Consider the following 22,141-nt stretch of genomic DNA (forward strand, 5'->3'; position numbering starts at 1 on the left):
ACCAGCAGGTGGCGCTCATAGTCAGTTCATGGTGACCTGGATAGGGTGAAAGGCGAACGCGCCAAGGAAGGTGCCTGCTTTAAATCCTCAAAGTAAGGTCCTCTTAACCACTTGTCATAAAATACCTTGAGACACACGTCTTGGAAAATCCAAGTGTCAAGCTCAGCATCTTTGCCACATTTCAAACTAGGTAATTACCTTCTCTCCCAAAGGGAATCTGTTTTATGTATTTGTGTCCTTTCTAGGTTACAGGTTTCCCAAAGGCAATGCTCTTGCCTTCTGTTCATTCTATACAATGCTGAAGTGAAACGCACGTTTGACAATAACAATTTAATTATTCTACATCCCTCTGAGCTACACGATGACCTGTTATATAATTGCTAGTAATATAGAAATGTGCCTGCCTCATATAAACCCAAGCAATAAGCGGAAGTTTTTATTTGACCTAAAAGTAAATTGCTTATTTACTTCTCCTTTACAATATAAAAAGCCACTTCCCTGCCATCCCAAACTGTAAGTCATTATCAAATAAACAACACTGCATTTTTGTCTGTTGTTTTTTATTGTCTGCAGAAGTTTATTTTTTTTAATAACTACACACAACAAATACTTTCATATAATCTAAGATAATAAAATAGTTGAACAACCTTTTTTTTTTTTTTTTAGATTTACATTTGTATAGAAACAATCTGTGGAACTTCTCACCTCAAAACTAAGGTATCTAAAAACAGTGACTCATCAGTGTTGCTTTAAATAATTGTTTGGTTAAAAGTTGTAGTTCCCGTTCTCAACTGAAATGTGTCTCCATGCAATTTCCCTTGGGTCCAATGCTTAAGGCCTTGGGAAGTTGGCCACTCTCCTCTCTGTCCTTCCCTTATGTGGAGGACAGTAATTGGAACAGGGTTGCCATAAAAGCCAGGAAGTAATCAATTGCACATCTCTAGTTCTCAAGGGTCAAAGTCACAACATGTCTTTCCACAACTGCCTATCTGTAGATGTGAAGTCCCATCATGATGACACAAATGCTGTCTCCTCCCCCAATGATCCTTTCCTCCACTAATCATGTCAGTTATTATGGGTAGGGTGTGGCCATTGTCCACAAGTTCTCCCTGTAGGCTGTTCATTTTGTCACATTTAGGTATCATTCTTTGCATTATGTCATAAGAAATGTCTCATCCCACCCTCAAATCCCCAAAGTGCCTAAGAGTGAAGACCCCACGGAGACAGTGACTTCAGTGAAACACCTCCCCAAAGATGCCTAGATCATCCCATTGATCTTAGTCCACTCGTAGATGTCCTGCTCGCACACTATGTCAGAGTTGATGAGGAGGTATCTGTCGCCCACGCAGAAATGCTTCTGACAGGCGGCACATTTGAAACACTCCAGGTGATACACTTTGTCTTTCACCCGCATCGTCATCTCATAGGCACGAATCCGCTTGTCACAGGAGGCGCAGAGACCATCTTGGCCAAAAAGCCTAGGGTGTGTGGGGGGAAGAAAGAAAGAAAGGCTAAGACAGTGGCAGGGACACCGGAAGAAAGGGCTTGAGAGGTAGGCTGAATTTCCAGGATGTCAGGAAGCAAGGGGTCGCTGAGCTCAGACAGATGTCCAACGTGTAGTCTTTCCCACAAGGAAGAGGGCACTCTGGGAGGAAACGGCCATCTGTGGCATTTGTGTCTGGCATAACTGGTCCCTGTCCTGAGCTCTCTCCCTGCCTGCAACACAATCCCCCACGCCTCTAGGCTGCCCCGCCCCCTCCTCTGTGGAAAAGACTCAGCAGAGGTGATTGAAGTTAAGAGGTTAGGCATGTATCCTGTGTCCCCTCCCAGGGGGATTTTCCTTTTAGAAGAGGAGCTGGGGGCCCTCTGAGAGAGAACTGACTAAGAATGCAGTGAAATGGGCATCTTTCAGAGACTCCCAAATTCCATCACCTCAACAGTCATTAATTCCACCCGTGAGGAAGGTGGGTTTTGAATTCCTCCATAAGCTACAAGGGCACCTCCACATGACCGTCCACTGGGACCCCAGCTTCTGGGAGACAGAGGGAGTTGGACAGAAAGCACGGGGTGCAGTTAATCATGCCTCAGAGATCTGGGGGACAAACAGCATCTCCCCACATTGAATGGGAGATCGTAACTCAAGGTCCTCGCTGCCCCATTGCCATGAATCTTTGGAGTAACTTCTCTTCTGACATTGAAATCAAGACTCTCCTAAGTCTCAGTAGATCCATCACTGAATATTTCAAGCAATAGTCAGTGTCACTGTGAGAGATGCAACACAGTGGTTCTCAAAGTGTGGTCCTGGGACCACCGGCATTTGCAGCACGTGGGAACCTGTCAGGAATGCAAATCCCCAGGCTCCCCGGGTTGGGACACTCTTTGTGGGGCAGGCACAGCATTCTGTGTGTGAATGAGCACTCCCAGGTAATTCTGGAAGTTTGAGAATCAGCCTGCAAGAGTGGACTATCACAAGTATTGAAATCAGAAGACCCAGGTTCGGTCCAGGACCACCTGAGTGCGTAAGTGATGCTGGGGAAATCTCTGCTTCCTGTGAGCTTGGGCAAGGACAGTGGGCATAGCATCTACATCCCTCCGCTGCTGGAGGATCAAAGGGAGTATGTCAAAGCACCGATGGCCAAGGACTAAGCCAACGCTGGTTGTGTCTCTTAACACAGCTGGGTCTTCCCAGCTGCACCAGTCCTGCAACAGGAAGTCATTTTCACACGTGCTTGATAACAGGGCACATGAGGGGGTCCTTTTCACACAAAAACTTCAGGACAATTTTATGCAAATGTTTGTTCTTATTGGAAGTTCTTATTAACTTCAGAATAGCAGAGACTCAACCGGTACATTCTGAGGGGTGATAGGGGAGATAAGGGCAGTTGACAAATTTTGAAACATTTGGGCAAAATTAAAGGGATCAAGAAGACGTGGTCTGTGGGTACTCGGGTTCGAGCCAGGGCCAGCTCATTTCCCTCTGAATTCCGCTTTCCATTTGAAGAGCTCGGAGCGGTTTCAAGGCACCACCTGGGAGCAAACTCATTACTGGGGGAGAGCATTTTATTCCAACGCAGCAGATGGCGGAGCAGTGGGACACTGCCACCTTGGAGGTCACAGAGTGGAAAGACAGTTCTGGTTTCCTGACTGTTCAGTAAGTTGAGTCGGGGCCTGAGCAAGGATAAACGACTCACAAAACAGTGTGTGTGAAATGAAGCCAACCGCCTGGGGTGTGTGACCCTTAAGAAAGGAGAGCGTTTATTAAAGGGAAGTCGGGGGTAGATTACACTACACATCAGGCAGCTAATGAAGGGAAGGACGAGGGAGTAATATTTGGGAGACAAGTTCAGGTCTAGTTAGCATCACCTCTAACAAGCCAGGTGCCCTGCAGCATCGGATTCCTCTCTCCCGGCTTCTGCGTCTTAAGCTGGACAGCAGGGGACCCGGAGGAGAAGGCCTCTGCAGCCCCTTCCTGCCCAGGGGTTCTGACAGTCTACTCAGTAAAGACACACGAGGACTCAGCATCCAACCTGAGCCTTCACAGCGGGCACTGAGAACTTGTGCCTCAGGCTGGATGCCCAGAAGCAGAGCCTGAGGTGCGTTCTCGAAGATGTGATCTCAGGAAACAGCTAGGTGGCAAGGAACCCTGGACAGAAGGCAAGGAGGGCGTGCATTGCACGCAGAGTCCCGGGGCAGGGGGTAGGGAAGGGAGGGTGGCTTTGGCCTGCTGGGAAGGGACTCTGGGGTGTAAGTTATGTCTCCAGGGCTTTGGTGCTCCTGCGGTGCTGGTCATTGGTTAAGGTGCTCTGGGGGTCTGGGGGGAGTGGGTGTGCTTCTGGTCCTAACAGATGCAGATGCTGGCTATTGAAAGTGAAACCACGGGCTGGGGGCTGGGGGCTGGGGGCTGGGGGCGGGGCAGGGGGGGTGCCCTCACACAGTTGGTAAAAAGGAGGGGATCTGGGCCACCACTCACATTAACAGCTAACAGTGTTAGGTTCCCCACAACACAACACAACGTAACAGTGCAGGGTTTAGGCTCTGCATAGTGTCTCATGAATATTTGAGGCTAAATGTTTGAAAAAGACTGTAACTGGTGAGTCAGCCACTGGAGATGCTCAGAAGTTCTCAGTGGGAAGAACTGAACCCCATCACCGGACCCAGAGTCCCTCCTCCGACATGTCCATTTTAAGGCCCTGACAGATACCGTGCAAATGTATGCAAACAAATCCATGGCTAAAGGACCATCCCTAAAGCAAAAAAAAAAAAAAAAGATTTTTCTCCTCTGTCAAGAGGTGTCAGGTCTTAAGCTTTCTCCTGCCATGTTAATAACAATAATACAAATATTAAAGGATGGCTGGAACCCCCGCACTAACACAGAGCTAATTAACATGTTGCCTAGGAATGTAGCAGGGAAAAGAATTATTTCATGTCACCAAGACACAAGTTAATTAACATTGGGTTCTCCCAGACTATTTCTCTCTCCTTTTTAAAAATGGAAAAGATTAACAAGCCCCGGCAGCTCTGGGTTTATTCTTGAATGTTACATAAAAACCGTAGAGATAGGGAGAAGCCCGGGCTCTTCTGACCTTCCTCTATCTGCACTTCACTTAATAAGATTCAAATGATGTGACAGGGATGTAGTCAGGGGGCCCAATGGGGATCGGCTGCCCGTCTGCTTTCTGCATTGACTTGGCAAACTGGTAGCGAGCAAAATCAAGTCTCTCTTTATCCTGGTTCTATTTTCTTATAACTTACAAGCAGCTGACCAAAATGATCATCATGATCATTGAAAACCCTGCTTATTTTCTCTGAACCACCACGTTTGCGAGGACTTTATCAGGGAATTTAGGGGGGGGAAGCTTTTTCTATCAGTCTCTCAGTAAACAGATAAGCTCCCTTCACTGTAGAATTGCCTGCATTTTTTTTTTTTTAAACGTAAAATGCTTGGCGGGGAGGGGGGTTGGGGAGGAAGAGCTTAGCCTGGCAGCCAAGGGCACTGGAGTCTAAACGGGCTCCCCAGGGCTGGGTGGTCCTCATGTATTAGGGCTGCCTACTCCGCAGACCCTCTGCCAAGGAAGATGGCACAAAACTGACAGCTACACAGCTCAGCAGATCTGACAGTAGAGGGCACAGAGTTCCCTCCACAGCAGCTGATGTGAAACTGGAAGTGCTAGAACATTCCAGGCAAAGGGACTCAGCGAGTGCCCTGCTGGAACGTTCAAGTGGCCAGCAGTATGTATGACCCGCAGCATTGCCATCCTCAGCGCTTGTCTGAGTACTGCAGAGTTCCCGTATGCCCTCCATCCTCCCTTCTCTTCGTTCTTCAGACAGAAGTCTCAATGGTCATGCCAGGAGAGTTAGTTACAGAGCACCCAGCCTCTATGTGATACTTGTGCACCAAATCGGGCGCCTTGTGTGCACTACCCCATTGAACCTTCGCCTCCTTGAAAGTAGGTATTATTATTATCCCCATTTTACAGATAAGGGCATCGAGGCTTAGGAAAGTGAAGTAACTTGCCGCCGGCCACAGAGCTAGGAAGCAATGGTGCTGGGGCTCAAACCTACACGTGACTTCAGGGCCTTCCAACGGGGACGGTCACATGCTTGGAGCACCATGGTGGGAACACGCTTTCTATTTTTAAGTTTCTCCTCACGTCATATGGAGTCACACAAAAGAATATTTATAACCTGGAGGTATGTTTCGAAGCATTAAATGAGCTCCTAAGAGCCTACCCTGGAACTTACAAAGTATTCTGAATTTGGTGTTTATCATCCTCTTGCCTTTACACTATTAGTATTTTGCCCTGCAGGAATGGAGGGAAACAGGCTTCTCCAACAGGAAGAAATGCCAACTGCTTCTCTGCAGGGGGCAGCTGAGACTCAGCCTGGCAGCCTGACCTCATTCTGGCAGGTAGCAGGAGCCAGGAGATGGACCCAGACTGAGATGTCCTCCCCGCCGAGGGCCCGGGAGGTGGGGGGGGGGGGTACCTGAGATAGTCCCTCCGGCACAGCTTCCGGCCCAGCTTGTAGTAGAGACGCCGCCCCACCTCGCCCAGCCGGCACCCGCAGAGGTCACAGCTGAGGCAGTCCTCGTGCCAGTACTGGTCGATGGCCTTCAGGAAGTAGCGGTCCCCGATGTTCTGCTGGCAGCCTCCACATGTCAGCAGGGACGGGGGGATCTGCAGCACCTCATCCACGGGCTCCCTGGAAAGAGGGCCAAGCATTAGGGACAACCTCATTTTGGTGAGGCAAGCACCGCAGTCAGGAATCACTCTGGGCCAACAAACAGGGAACCTCACTCAATTGTCTGTGGGTGACACAAAGAAAAAGGACAAGACCGCGTGTCCACAGGCTGGACCGCAGCGAGGCCCTGCCAGCCTCGGGTTAGGACAGGAGAGAGCTAGACCTTACATCCCAGGTCCTTTAAGGAGTAAATGCAGGGCACCAAAAGGCAGAGGCGCCCGAGGCAACTTAGATGGTACTGCCCACGCCCAGCCCAGCACCATCTGGTACCTTTGGTCTCCCTTCTTTTTCTCACTCGCCTCTCCTCCTTTTCTTCTCTATTTCTGCTCCTTCTCCTCCCACACCCCGGACCCAGGCGCACTGCCGAACTCCAGAGGAGGCACTTGGACTGAAACTGGCTGCTTACCGTCAGGACAGCCGACTATCTAGGGAGATGAACACCTGCAAATTTCTGACGGATGCTGCCTGCTACCCTCCCTCAAGCCCTTCCCGACTGCACCAAAGCAGAGGTGAGGAAAAAAGAAGAAAGTGACCAAAAGTGATTTTGTGTTCTCTTTCTAAAATAAGAATCCCATCAGGATATAATAGGAAGTCTCATTATTTTATTTTTTACATAAATTTCTTATTCCATTTTTCTTCCCTAATGAAACCTTGCAGAAAAATCTCAGGTGTTAAGGCCATTGCTAAACTTATCAAGAACATCAAACAGACTTTCCTGCATGTGAAATTATTTACAACTTCAAAACTGGTTTGGATAAAGTTGATTTGGGATAGAAAATTGGGAGAGGCAACAATTATTTCCATGAAATCTCCATCCAGGCAATTGTTAATACTGAGCCTGCGGTATGTGTTCTTTCATTAAAACGTCTTATAGCTTCTGACTTTGCTTAACTTGAATCTGAATACTTTTGTTTCTACATTTTAAAATAAATAACTTTATTTGCCAAAAGAAAATAAAGAGTAGGAGAAATGATTCTAGCACCAAATGGGGTATAGGAAAAACCCAATACCTGTTGATTTGTAACAATTAACAAGTGCTCTTTGAACCTTACTCAAACACAAATCTATTTTTAAAATATCTATTATGTTGTTGTTTTTGTTTGTTTGTTTTAAATGGACCTGCTTCCAACTGTGAAATTCCCAAAGGGAATTTCCCCCTGGCTTCCTTGAGGGTATAAATCTGTGTTTCCTATTTCTAGCTGGCACTAATTTACCAGGTGACCTGGTGTCTTGATTGGCTTCAGCACCCATTACACTTAGGGACGATGGACTCAGGTAATCAGTGTTGGTGATACACTGTGACATCTTCAGGTGACTCTGTCTATAAAGTGCACACCTCCCTGTGACTATGTAGAAAAACTAAAACCAAGCCCACACTTTGTAGATTGAGTATAAGGATCCTTCATGAGATTATCTGCTTTTAGAACAAGAAAATGTGAAACCCAAGCCGGTTTTCTTTTAAAAACTCAAGGCTTTAAACTAGGTTTAAGAGTTCACTGAAGCCTGACTTGTGTTTCTTTGTTTCCACAGGTTAGACATAAGGATTTCCATTCTCCCTTCTAAAAAAATAATATCCCCAGCCTTTTCATGTGCATCAACCCAGAATTGCATCTCTTCTTTCCACAGCCCCTGGTCTTACTTGGGGGCTTTCAAAAACACTGAGGGAACCTCAACACCACTGGATGCCCTGATGCTGATGCTGCCAACCAACTGTGAAAGAGGAGAATTTGCACTTAGCTGATGCAAAACTGCCTGGAATTAAAATGAACTGCTCTTGTTACTCACAAGGAGGTGCTGGGGCCACCAACTGCATAGTAGAGAAAACCTCTGTGTTCATGAATTCTGTCTAAATGTTTTATTTGCATATGCCTAGGCAAGTTTTTATCTGTAATTTGGAGATGCTGATCACACTGACCCAATTTGGCTTTGAGTAAGTACACAATGAAGCATCTGGTAGGATAGTGGTCCACAGTAAAGATATTAAGCAAAAGAGCTATTGTGATAGCCTGAGATAGGAAAGGACAGGATAAGATATTAGCTCTACCTACCTTTCTATAATTAATGACAATGTCACATTATCTTTCGTGGATGTTCCAAGCCAATAACTGAGTGGGATTCACCTTCAGATTAATATTTTATAATCCTCTAGAACCTATCTGATAATTACATCTGAAAACATTTCATCCGGTATTTCTAGGATAATTTCTTGACAATTTTCAAGAGAGAGGGGGGTTAAAATAAATGTGCTGCAGTAATTCCTCAACTAGCTGGTCCATCTTCCACTAGGGCAAAGAGTGAAGCGCAGGATGGAGTGGATGAGCATCCTTCAATAGGGGCCTGCTGTGTTATGAGGTGAGGATGTTTCAATTTTCTCATCTCAGTGAAAAAAGCACAAACTTTGAGAAGAGCAAACTTCCTTCAGGGAACTGAAACCTCCAGATTTATCTTCTAATAAAGGGATTAGTGACTAAGTTCAGCTGATCGAAAAGGCATTAGGCACCGATTCATCCAATTCACTCTTATAGTATTACTATGGTCTTGCCCGGGCTCTGAAAACTCAGAGCTAAGTTGTAATTCTAGGTTTGTGTAAAAAAAAAAAAAAAGTGAGCAAACCAACCCTTAAGCCCAGTGTCTGTCTGTGTGTGTGTAAAGAAATGTTATTTTTCTCCTGAGAATGTGAGGAAGCTGGGTTTTTGTTAGAACAAACCTAGCTCCGTATAGAACTGGCGCCTGAACCCTCAAGACTGAATAGTGATGTTTATATTCTCATTGGATCATGGTACTTCCTGTGTTTTATGAGAACATGCTGAGCTTTTATGCTGGTAACTGAGGGTAAAACCCAGGTATATAAACACCAAAGAAGGCTGAAATGGGGGGAAGGGGAGACTTCAATCAGGAAAGCACAATTCTTTTAAAGCAGGAAAAGGAAAGAAAACAAAACAAAACAAATGCCTCTTAAAAGCACAAATGGACAAGTCATTAACCAGCTCCTTTGGTCTGTGTAACAAATCCCTTCAAAGGATTAGATGGGGGACTTCAAAGGAATAAAAATTCTCAAAACCAGACAGCTAATGAATCTTAAAAGGGCATTTGCGCTGACGGGAAAATGGTATTTTAAACAACCCGTCCTCCCCACCTTAACACTAAGGAATGGGTTGGAGGTATAGAGGCTGGGGACCGGGAAACACTTCCAACCAGTAAGAGGCTCAAAAAACAAATGCGGCGAATGCTCATCAGAGCTCTAGTTCTCTCTGACCCCGAACCCCTCTGAGACTGTGATAAAAGCTGGGACTCCGATCGCCAGAAAAATTCACCTACAGTATACACAAAATATGTACTGACTTTCGAGGTTCACAGGCCCCCACAGGAGGACCCCGAGGGGAGGGGGGTGGTACAGGTATCCAGATTAACTCCGGATTTAGTTGCTCGAAAGTCTCTGGAGGCCAGCGTGAGTTCCCAGGTGGGCGCTCGCACCCCTCACTGGCTGGTCCCCGGCTCTGCTGGCTGCTGCTCCACCTTCGGACTGGGAAGAGGGCCCGTCGGGGACTCGGGAAGCTTCCACTAGAATGTTCCCTTTCCCGGGACCAAATAGACAAAGAGAACGGGGATCGAGAAGGTACGAGAGGGGAGAAGAGAGTAGGGAGAAGGGAGCAGAATCAAGCCCTAAATGCTCTCGCTCCTGCACCTGCGCGCCTCCAAGCTCGCCCCGTGCCTACTCCAGTGTAAACTTTCTGGCCCGCGGTGGCTTTGGGAAGCGTCCCCGGTAGCCAGGAGGGGCCAGCAGAGGTGCAGGACTGACCCCCTCTCCCTACCGCTTGACACCCGGCCCCTTCCCCAGTGCCTCGGGGGTCACCGCGAGCAAGGGGGAGCCCTGCGCAAGGCAGAGGGAGCCAAGGGCACGCTGCGGGCGCGCACCTGGAGCCTTCTCGCCAGCCGCTGGCGCCACCCAGCTGCCCCAGGGCGCGAGGCCGTGGACTCCATGGGTGCCAGGGGCAGGGGCAGTGGAGCTACACTTACTCAGACGGATCCAGGCTCTTCCTCTCGATGGCCGAGGACATTGGGGAGGGAGGTGGCGTGCCAGGCGGCGGGGGCGCTGCCTTTGTGGCTCGGGGCTGGCCGGCTGCAGGGGCTCGGACCCCCTCGGGTGCTCGGGCGCCACCACCGCTTCTGCGCCTTTTCTTGCTGGGGCGCTCCGGCGGCGAGCTCGCCCCTCCGCGCTCAAGGACAGTCGCCGCGCTCCCTTCAAACGCCAAAGAGAGAGAGCGAATCACCGGGCTGCCGGCGCACCGCGGCCGGCCGAGGCGGGGACCGGGGCGCGCAGCCTGGCCCCGGGCGGCTGCAGCAGCTGCTGCTGCTCAGGACTTAACCTTCCATCCCGGTCCCGCCGCCGCCGCCACCGCCGCCGCCGCCGCCGCCCGGTCCAGCTCAGCTCGCGCGCTGTCGCCCGCTCCACGCAGCCCCGCGGGGATGGTGAGCGCCCGCCTGGCCGCCTGGAGCCCCTCGCACCTTCCCCCAGGGTCGCTGCGCAGCTCGCCTCCGAGGGCTGGGAGGGGGCGGCAGCCTGGGGGCGGGGAGGGGATCGTGCCTCTCTCCCCCGGCTCCCTCCTCTCTCGGGAAGGTCTATTTTCGCTCAGCTTCCCTCTGTCTCTGGTTTCATTTCCTTTTCCTGATCACGATTCAAATACAATAGAAGGAAATCACATTTAAAGAGACAGCTGCCCGGTACCCCCGCCCCCCCGTTTTTTCTTCCTTTTTTTTTTTTTTTTTTAAACGGGGCTCCTGGGGATTTGCAATACAAACAGCAGCAGCAGCAGCAGCAGCAGCAGGACAGACTTGGCTTCTTAAAGGGGCCAGCATCGGGGACAGGGAGAGTCGCTCAGTGAACATCTCTCCTTGGAGAGGCGGCTGAGTTGCCTCTAATCATTCTCAGGGCTTCTCCGATTCCCTTTTCTTTTGGTTAACTAAGGCTGAAAGTAACCAGCGGGCTGCTCAAGGAAGAAAGAAAAGACAAGAATGTGAAATAAGCACATACAGAAATGCAAGCGTTCCGAGTGCCTTTCGCGCCCGTCCGGCGTTCGAGGTCCCAGGTCCGCTGATGCGGTGCGCAAGGATGCCCAAGACAGCTTGGCTCTGCTGGCTGCCGGCTTGTGACTGCGTCCGTGCTCCAGAGAGGCGACTGGAGCTATGTGAGCGAGGAGTGCACGGGCTGGGTACGCCTGAGCTCTGCTAGGGCAGCTAATCCCAGAGGGAGGGTGGTTGGGAGGGACCACGCTGGTCCAGTCTCCTCTCCTCTCCATCTGCTGGCGGCTGAATTCCCTCCCTCAGCATCTTTCAAAAATCGGACTCCTGCGGTTAAACTGGCCCCCTGTAAAGTGCCAGTAATAACTCTGCACAAGAGAAAGTGCCTTTCCAATGATCAAGAGCAATGATCAAGAGACTATTTTGCCCTGGGTCAGGGAATAAGGAAAAAGCCAGACTTGATTTTGAAGTTCAGGTTTCCCCTCTAACCTCAAGGGCAAATTCTAGGAAGAGAGGAAATACAGAAGGGGAGAGGGGAAGGCCAATAATCTGCCCTTCCGTATAGAAAACTGTGGGTCCCTTGGGCCTCATCAGAGTTCCTTGAAAATGATCACATTCAGAAATTAATATTAAAGGCCTATTTGTGCATGATGCCAGTCACAAGTCTTGTGAAGAGGAAAGTACCAACTACTTTCAGACTCTGTAGTTGTGTTTTTTGTTTTTTGTTTTTTGGTTTTTTTTTAACAGTCTGGATCACAGTGATAGACATTCTACTCCCATTTTAAAGATGGCACAAAAGGGCCTGGGTTCACCTTGAAATGTTGTGACTGACATCAGAATGGAATCCCTGGGCGCTTCATTTTCCCTGTTCAGAGCTAAATTCTGACTTTTCACAAGTATAACCAGAATTTACTATTGTGTGCATGTCCAATGCTTGGGTCCCTAATGGGTATAATTAAAATCTGTCCCTCTGTGTGAGTGGGTGAAAGGAAGCCTTAAGCGCAGCTTTGGGTCCAAGTCAAGGCCTCAGTATATAAAAAGACATTTTCATGATCAGACTCTTGGGTTTTGTTTGTTTTTCAATCTTCTTTTTTAGACTCTTGTCTTTAATTTAAAAAGAAAACCACTAGAATTTTTAGGCAAGCCTAAATTATGTGATAAACATTTAATCTACCACTCTACAGTCAGAAGTGAAAATATATATACAGGTTTTGATGGGCAGTTTATATCCTTACAACTAGTCAGTGTGGTGGTAAAATGTCAGGACTTTGGAATTGGACTGCCTGGGTTTGATCTAGGCTCTTGTTTAACAGCTAGCATGGCCTAGGAAAGTTCTGTAATCTGAGGAGACAGCTTTGGCAAGGCTCAGAGAGTCAAGACTGCCTGCATTTCAACCCATCACTTCCCACTGGTGTGACCCTGGGCTCACAGCAGGAATTGAAACTCCCAGTATCCTCATCTATAAAACGGGGATGCCAGACCTATTGCATCAGTTGTTGTGAGGATGCAAAAGAAAATGTTTTGTATATATGAATATTAGCCATTAAAAGAAGGAAATCCTGCCATCTGTGACAACATGGATGGACCTTGAACACATTATGCTATTTTAAATAAATCAGACAGAGGAAGATGTGTGATCTCACTTATATGTAGAATCTTAAAAACAAAAGATATGGAGAATAGACTTGTAGTTGCATTGGGTAGTGGTGGTGTGTGTGAGCAAAGTGGATGAAAATGGTCAAAGGTACCAACTTCCAGCTATACATAAAATACGTCCTGGGTATGTAATGTACAGCATGATGACTATAGTTAATAATACTGTATTGTGTATTTGAAAGTTGCTAAGAGAATAGATCTTGAAAGTCCTCATCATAAGAAAAAAAGTTTGTAACTATGTATGATACATGTTAACTAGACTTGTGATCATTTCACAATATATGCAAACATTTAATCATCATGTTGTACACCTGAAACTAATATAATGTTGTGTGTCAGTTATATGTGAAAAATAAATAAAGCTTAAAATTAAATTTGAAGATAAGAATTTCCCACCCACATTAAAAATTGTTTTATTTTTATTTATTTATTCATGTATGTGTTTGTTTATTTTAAATATGTATTGATTTTGAGAGAGAAAGAAAGGGAGAGGGAGAGAGATAGAAACATTGATGAGAGAGAAACATGGATCAGCTGCCTCCTGCATGCCCCATACTGGGGACGGAGCTGGTGACCTCTTGGTGTACGGGTCATGCTCAACCACTGAGCCACACAGGCTGGGTGATTTTCTATTTTTAAAAAGCAAACAGAGTAGGGTCCCTTTACCTCACCTCTTATTGCAGTTCAACAAAACAAGCATTTTCCATTTTAATGTTCACTACCTTGGTGACTAGATGATATGCTTACAACTGCTTGCTTTTATTAAATCTGATAAGTTGCTGACTTCCTTGCTACTGTTTTGCATGGGGCTCAAGTTAGTTGTTAAAATAAATATATCCTTGGGTTCCAGGAGGTAACCCCTGAACAGCCAACTTTGGGGCATACAGTTTCCTTCAAATAATATGCTTCTGTTTTGACCTGAGTGGGTAAAGAAAGAGTGATTACTGCCTGTGACTTTGGGTCAGTTTCTTATCTTTCACAACTCTTTGGGGAGAACTTCCTTAGAGAAAGTGAATATTTGAAATGGTATCTTAAGATTCCAATTTCACACACAGTGGTTGGAAGAAATAACTGCCGACCGGTGGGATTTCATTTCTATTCAACGGGCAACTGAATTGCTCAAATTTAACTTTAACATTTAGAATCAAGTCTCAAAATGTGTTTTTATTATGAATAATTTTAAAGCAATCATGACCTTATTGTATCTTTCCATAGCAACCTTATACCTTATGCAGAAGAGGGACTCAGTAACTGTGAGAGGATTCGAATATGTAAAATAGTTCTTTAGAGTTGGGGAAATCCCTGCTTGGTGCCTACCCAGTGGAATTGCAATTGAATTCCTTCTTCCTTCCCCTCACTCCTTACAAATCTTAAATACCCTAAAATTGAGAGAAATTTTCCAGGTTTTCCTTTCTGAATGGGAATATCAGAAGAAAATGGAATCCGTCTGTATGATGAATCCGACCCCAGGTGGATCACTTCTTTCCTGTTGGCATTTTCTATTCTTTTTGCTTATTACATTTACAATTGTTTTCTAGGGAAGAGCAGTTTCAAGTGACTAAGGCTACATTTCTTTGCTAAAATGGACTTCTAATAGAAATAAAAATGCAAATGTCATTGGGAAAATGCCAAGAATGACAATTTATTTCTTTTATTTTTTTTCCAACCATTAGAAGCCAGGTTGCCTCACATACCTGTTAGTTGTGACATTCACATGCAAGAACAAAAATAAAGACTGGTTTTGATATGGCTTCAGTTCTCCTGTGAAATTCTTAAACTCCTCAATTGTCACAGGCACCTGCCTCCCAAACTTATTTCAGAACATTTCAGGGCCGGTTGATGGAAATGTTTTCACAGAATGTTCAACCTATTAATAACCTTACTGAAAAATAGATCAGGTTTTCTATTGAGTAGAAAAGAGTCCCCCAAACCCCCACCCCAAGAAAAATCTAAAAAAAAATCCATAGCAACTGAATGTAGGAAAATGAGCACAGGTGTCAGAGAGACGTAGTTCACCTGTTTGCTGGCTGTGTGATTTGGGGGAAATTACTTCACCTCTCTGAATCTCAGTTTCTCTGTCTGTCAATGAAAGCAATCATAATGCCCAGCAGGGCCAGAACGAGGGTGAGGCCACTGGGAATTTTGAGAGGATTCAATATGACAATGTGTGTAAAATGCTTTGCACAGTGACGGCGCATAGTAAATGCTCAGAAATGATAGCTGTTGTTATTACCCCATCTTTCAGAAGTAATCACCACTGGATCAGGAAGTAACAATCTCTCAGCTAGTCAGGACATCCGCCAAACCATGCTGAGACTAGGTGCTTCAGAAAGGGCTGCAGCGTGGCTAAGATGTCAGCTGGCCTCAGGCTCGGGGAGCCCACAGTTCTCAACCAGCCATTCTGGATGGTGCCCATGTAGGTCCTCACTAGGCTGCTGACAGTTTCGTTGTTTCCCATTAACCACATTGCCTGCTTACGCCACATCCCTGATTTTATTCATCCGACTTCCCTCTTCCACGTAACTCCTAAATCACCCTTTACAACTAAGACAAGAGGCAAAATCAAGTGCTGAAGTGACTGACACAAATGTCACATTTCACAGCGAGGTCGTAGCGGAGTTAAGCTCATAGCGTGTCCTAATGGAGGGGGCCTCAGAAATGGGACTTCTTAGCTTGCTCCTTGGTTCTCTCAAGTGCCTCCCTGGTGGGCTTCACCTGCCCCTGCTCTGACCACAGCAACTCCATACTTATTGACCTTGGATGTGTTGCTCAACCTCTCTGGACTTTAGCTTCTGCATCTGTAAAGTGGGCGTGTTCAGGGTACCTGTCTCATGGAGCTGTTATAAAGTTTCTGTGAAATGAAACAAATCAGGTGCTGAAAGGAGATTGGAACCTAGTAAGCATCTGTGGAAGGTTTTGCATATACAGAGAGATCCCAGCTTTCAAATATTTGAACACTTATTAATAATTCAGACACCCTCATGTGGACAAGGTGAATGAAACACAGAATCAACTGGTTCTTCTTTCACCTCAGCCACCATCGGACCCTCCCCCATCTCTCTCTTGGGCACTGGGCCCTGAACTGTAATGCTCTGAGTTCAAGGTGGAGTTGGAGCTGGGTGAGCTGACTCACAGAGCTGTCTTTGTGCTCTCTGTTCACGTAAACTGTCTCTTCTCTCTAGCTGCTCAGAGACAGCGTCACCTGAGCGACACACCACAGTTCCTCAGACCCAGCAACAGCACATTTGAAATCCACGCTCCTTACTGTGGCCTAGAAGGCCTCACGCTTTCTCGCCCCTACTGCTTTTCTCCACCACAATCCGCTTATTCTCTGCTTGAACCACAGTGACCTTTTCCCTATTTATGAAAACAAACCAAGACAACTCCTATTGGAAGCCTTTTGCACTTGCTCTATCCTCTCCTTGAGATGCGATTCCTCATCCTATGGCTCCCATGTACTTCATTCAGGTCTCTGTTCAAATGTTTTCTCCTCATAAGAGCGTTTAAAAACCCTTTCTCCTGCTTTATTTTTCTTCCTGGTATCATCATTACTTGCATTTTACTACATATGTATTTATTGTTTTTTGTGGTTGTTTTGGCCTTTCTTCTTAGCTAGAACATAAATTCCGTGAGGCTAGATTCTTTATGACTTGTTTTCAGTTGCATCTTTAGCACCTAGAATGTGCCTAGCAAGCAGCGGGCCCTGCAGAGAAATTCACTGGATGAATGAATGTACAAATGGCAGCCCTGCTCCCCTTGCCAAAGCACACCTGCACTACATTCTCTGGGTGCAAGTTGTGAAGGACCTGGAAGATCCTTTGTGTTTCTTAAGCACCCCTTTTGGGAGAAGATAAGGGCCTAGATATTCAGATTTGGGCCTAAGGATTTAGTTGGGGAAAAAGATCAGGCTCTTTGATACTAGAAACACTCAACAGGGGTGTCAAGAAACAATGAGGGCCCTGGCCAGTTTGGCTCAGCGGTTGGAGCGTTGGCCCACGGACCAGAGTCCTGGGTTCTGTTCTTTCCAGGGGCACGTACCTCAGTTGCAATTTGTCCCCAGCCCTGGTTGGGGTCATGTGGGTGGTAACCACTCGATGTGTCCCTCACGTTGATGTTTCTCTCTCTCTCTTCCTCCCTCTCTCCCTCCTGCTCTATCTGAAGATAAATGCAAAAAATGTCCTCAGGTGAGGATTAAAAAATAATAATAATAATTTAAAAAAAAAAGAAACAATGAGGCCACTCTTTGAAGCTTGACTCTCCACTGTAGGGCTCCCAAGCCCACAAGGAGATGTGGCTGCAATGACCCAGTTTGTAGAACACAGGTGACCATAGGGGTAAAGGCACAGGCTTTGGAAATAGAGACTTATGTTTTAGTCCTGGCTCTTTTAGCTACGTGGTTTTAGGCAAATTATTTGACTACTTTGAGCCTCAGTTCTGTCACGTGCAAAATGGGGATAATTATATCTTCATCACAGGTTTGTAGGAATAAAATGAGATCATGCATGTCAAATGCTTAGCATAATGCTCAATGGATGGCAGCTATTATTAGAATTAATTAAGCCGAGAACCTCAGAGGAGGATAGTCAACCAGGGCAGGCCTCTGTTGGCTGGACAAGGGTGGATAATGGAATTCTGCTACCACGAGGGCTCAGCCGAAGCAGAGTGGGCTCGGTCTCCTTGCCTGGGGGACTCTTGCCTGGTCTCACCTGCTCTGTGCCCCTACGGTGAGGTGGGTTAGGCTTACAGACATCTGGCCCAGAGTTGAGGGTCTCTGGTCTGAGACATTGCCCTGCAGACAGGCCTTCCATTGGAAGAAGGGGCCAGGCTGCTTCCGGGAAGCTGTTTTCTGGCACTCATGTCCTAGCTGCAGGTACTGAGCCAGGTGGGGAAGGCAATTCTGACCTTCCTAATGCCGCTTACCTTCTTAAGTGTCAAACCTCATCAGCAGGAAGGATCTTGTCTATGATGCTCCCTAGAAATACCCTTCAGCAAAAACTAGGGAAAGAGCTGTGTGCTTTCTTCTGCTTCCCTTCAGGGGCCCCTCATGTGTGTTATTGCCAATCAAACATATCTGGAATACTGTTTTCTTCACTGTCACCACTCTGCTCAAGAATTTGCAGTGGCTCCCTATTGCCTGCGGCCATCGGCAGTTACTGAACCTATCGGGTCCTCAATGTTCTCATTGCTTTAAAGGAGAGAGGTGGACTGGAAGGTTAGAGCTGCAGCTCGATGTGTGATCCTATTCTTCTGGCAGACTAAGACCAAACTCCCTGTGCTTCCGTTAACGGTGCCCCGTCATCCTGCCCACTCCATCAATTCATCTGTGTGCCCCTCATGCCTAAAGCCTGAACCTTCCCCTCCAGCCAGTCTGCTTGCTCCTCCTTGACCTCAAACATCCTGCTTGTACCCATTTTGATGCATTGTCTTATTCTGTTCTCTCCATCTGGGATGCCTGTGTTTCAAAACTTCGGTGCTAAAATAGTAGACTGGTTAAGAATAGAGGCGTTGGACATAAATAAAACTGGTTTTGAGTTTCTGCTTCACAACTTACTATCTGGGTAATTAATCTTAGGCAAATCTCTGAGCTTCAGTGCTTGCAATGATAAAATAGAGACAATGATAAATGTAAGGTTAGGAGGAGTAACTGAGATCATGTATGCAGCAGGCAGAGCACGGTGTCTGGCACATAGAAAGTGCTCAGTAAATGGCAATCATTACTGCAGTTAGCACAAAATCCTCCCCAGGCCCCTTTGCTTCTCCCAGTTGTGGCCATCAACCTGGGCCCAGCTCAAACCTAAAGCGTTCTCTGTTCCCTGAAGATCATGGTGGCTGATCCTTTCCTGCGTTCTTGTAGCTCATGGCTGTAGGGCCTGGTTACGAGCTCGTTAGACTCAGTCTCCCAGGACAATGATTTCATGCCTGTATAGCTTCTTGCTATCCCAAAAGTGACTTACGTTCTTGGAGAAGAGAGGCTATGGTTGTCATTTTTATTAGCTCCCAGGGTACTGATATAAATTTGGAGATATTCAATAATTCCTTTTGAATTAAAGGCTTCAGATATCACATCCATGTTGTCAATTTCCCAATTTCAAGGGTCACACTGACATTCACCAAGACCTGAGGGTCTTCACATTGGTGAGGAAGGTCTCCCCAAAATCAGTATTGAGGGTCTTCACATTTGGGGAGGAAGGTCTCCCTAAAATCAGTATTGAGGAAGGCCCATCTGTTGTCAGTCACAGACCTCTTAAAAACCCTGGTAGCTAAAGTCCAGAAGAAAACAGGGGAAATCCACATGACACTGGAGTTAGCAATGATTTTTTCAATGTGACACCAAAAGCACAGGCAACAAAATAGACAGATTGGATTATATCAAAGTTAAAAATGTTTTTGTATCAAAGGAACCAAAGGACATTATCAACAGAGTGAAAAAGCAACCCACGGAACAGAAGAAAATAATTTTCAACCATATACCTCATAAGAGGTTAATATCCAGAAAATATGAAGATCTCCTACAATTCAACAACAGAGAAACCAAACAACCCTATTGAATAATGGACAAAGAATTTGAATAGACATTTCTCCAGAGAAGATATACAAATGGCCAATAAGAATATCGAAAGGTATTCCACATCTGATCATTATAGAAATGTAGATCAAGACACAGTGAGATACCACTTTATATCCATTAAAGGATGGCTATTATTAAAAAAACAAAAACAAGAAATGAGTGTTGGAGGAGGTGTAGAGAAATTGGGAAGCTTGTGCACTGCTGATGAAAGTATAAAATGGTGCAGCTACAAAGAACACAGTATGTAGGTTCCTCAAAAATTAAAAATGTGACCCAGCAATTCCACTTTTGAGTATATACCACAAAAAATTAAAATCAGGGACTCAAACAGATATTTGTACGTACACGTTCATAGTAGCATTATTCACAGTGACTAAAAGAGGGAAGCAACCCAAGTGTCCATGACCAGATGAATGGGTTTTTAAAAAAGTGGAATAGGCATTCAATTGAATATTATTTCACCTTAAAAAATGAAGGAAATTCTGACACATGCTACAACATGGATGGACCTTAAAAGCATTATACATAGTGAAATAAACCAGTCACAAAAGGGCAGAGACTGTGTAATTCCACTCATACGAGGTAACTAGAGTAGTCAGAGTCTTAGAGACAGAAAGTAGAATGGTGGTTGCCAAGGACCGGGGGGGTGGGGGCGAGTTACTGTTCATTGGGTACAGGGGTAAAGTGTTTCAGTTTGGGAGAATAAAAGAAATCTTGGAGACATAGAAATGTCTAACCACCATGCTGTACCTGAAACTAATATAACATTGAATGTCAACTGCAAATGAAAATTTAAAATATTAAAAAATAAATAAATGAGAGGTTTTTTTTAAAGTTCTGGAGATGGATAGCAGTGACGGCTGCATAACAATGTCAATGTGCTTCATGTCACTGACCTTGGGACTGGTTCACATGGTATGTTGTGTTACATACATTTTACCACAATTAAAAAGCTGGTGAAAGCTAAAGAGCATTCTCTAGGGGCACATCTGTGCCAAGGGGCAGAGTTGTACCTGTCATTTCTGGGGGCTCACAGCCTTCTCAGGTTCATCTCCAGACCCACTTAACAACCCCAGTGCTCTGCGGAAGCCGGTCCCATGAACGCTGAGATGTTCTCCAGGTGCCCTAATGGCAATCCTTGCCCACTGGGGCCTTTGTGAGCCAGGCTGGTCCCTGACGGCTCCAAGGACAGGGAGAAAGGGTACAGTTTGTTATCACGCAAAGCCACACCCTAAAGGAACCTCACGCCCTTATAGATACCTGTCTGCCCTCTCCTCTGAGAATCTGGGGGTTGGAGTGGAGCAGGCACAGGTTCCGTTTTGGGGGGTAGTGGAGGGAGGGGTGTAGAGCATCTTTAATGCCCCTTCAGGCCACGGCCCCTCTCCAAAGGCCCCAGGGCCCGCTCAGCCCCCCTCACACTTTCAGGAGACACTGCTGCCCGTCATGTTGCAGGAGGCTGCCTGGGGTCATATCTTGCAAAGGAAGAGCTATTAAAAACTATTCCATTTGTATTTCCTACGTGGCCCTCCATCTGGAAATATCTTTTATCTGGCAACTTTTGCAAAGCGAACTGAATCTTGAAGGAGGTCCTGGCAGGTTTATGCTGGCTCCTCTATCACTCCAATAAGTCATTTCCGTCCTAACCTTCACGAGGGTCGAGCAATCGTGACTTGGTATTGGAAGCAGCACTGGCAGGGGACGGCAGCAAGTCTTTTGGGCCCGGAGGCCTCCTTTTAATCCTGAAAACTCCCACTTGGAGGGCAAGAGTGAAATCCAGCAAAGTATGAAACACGCTCTCTCAGCTCAAATATTACTTCTTCAGGGAGGGGTCCTGAGCCCCCGTGACCAGGTGAGGACCCACCAATAGAAGATGCTACTCCCAGGCCGGGTCACAGTGTGTCATTCTACATTTCATGATTGTTAAGCTCTGTCCGGCTCCCCCAAAGACTGCAAGCCCCTACCTGCGCGGTTTCTAGCACGTAGTAAGTACCCAACCGATACTGACTGAAGGAATGAACGAACAAATGAAGGAATAAAACTCATCTTACCTGCCTCTCTACCAGTTACTTCAAGTCCAGGATGAAAAATATCTTCATTTCAGAACTGTTGTCACAGAGAAAATGAGGGAGCTGTCTGGCAGGAGCTAGAAGTAGAATGGAGAAAGAGAGAGGGGGAAAAAGTTCGTTATCTTCAGTTAGAGGGATGTTTCCACAGGTCCTTGATAACTAAGGACAAATACCCCCAGGGCCTTCTGAGAGTCTGAGGGTCCTTGATAGTGAGGCTGGGAGGGGCAGGCGGAGTTCTGGCATCGGCAAAGGGATGGATTCTAACGGTTTCTTCACTGGTTGAAAGGCTGCTTCCTGCCCAACTTTTTTTTTTTTTTTTTTTTCTTCTTCTTCTTCTCCGTTATGTACCAGTTTAGTTTATAACTGTGAAGGTGTGGCGCACTTCTCCAAATGTTCAGGCCGGTGTATCAGGAGCTGTCCTTATCACTGCTGCCGTGGCCTTTCGGCTGGGTGCTCCCGCTGGGCCGAGGAGGCCAGTGTTCTGTTCGCGTCTCACGCTTTGCCGACCTCCCATTCCTTTGGGTCTCACAAATCACCCCCCTCACCCCTCCCCAAGTTACGGCGAGTAGCCAGGCTTCCATCTGATAGGAGA

General features: G+C 46.5%; 1 protein-coding gene across 1 annotated transcript; it reads right to left on the reverse strand.

Moving 5' to 3' along the window:
- Positions 1–554: 554 nt before the first annotated feature.
- On the reverse strand, positions 555–21,580 carry LMO2 (LIM domain only 2; the record flags this gene model as incomplete). Its single annotated transcript, XM_036259597.1, has 5 exons — positions 555–1,478; positions 5,986–6,201; positions 10,258–10,480; positions 11,273–11,422; positions 21,532–21,580. Coding segments are annotated over 5 exons (858 nt in total), but the record flags the coding sequence as incomplete, so codon positions are not given.
- Between the last annotated feature and the right edge of the window lie 561 nt (positions 21,581–22,141).

This window comes from Molossus molossus, unplaced genomic scaffold (assembly GCF_014108415.1).
Source record: "Molossus molossus isolate mMolMol1 unplaced genomic scaffold, mMolMol1.p scaffold_m16_p_13, whole genome shotgun sequence".
NCBI classification, from domain to species: domain Eukaryota; kingdom Metazoa; phylum Chordata; class Mammalia; order Chiroptera; family Molossidae; genus Molossus; species Molossus molossus.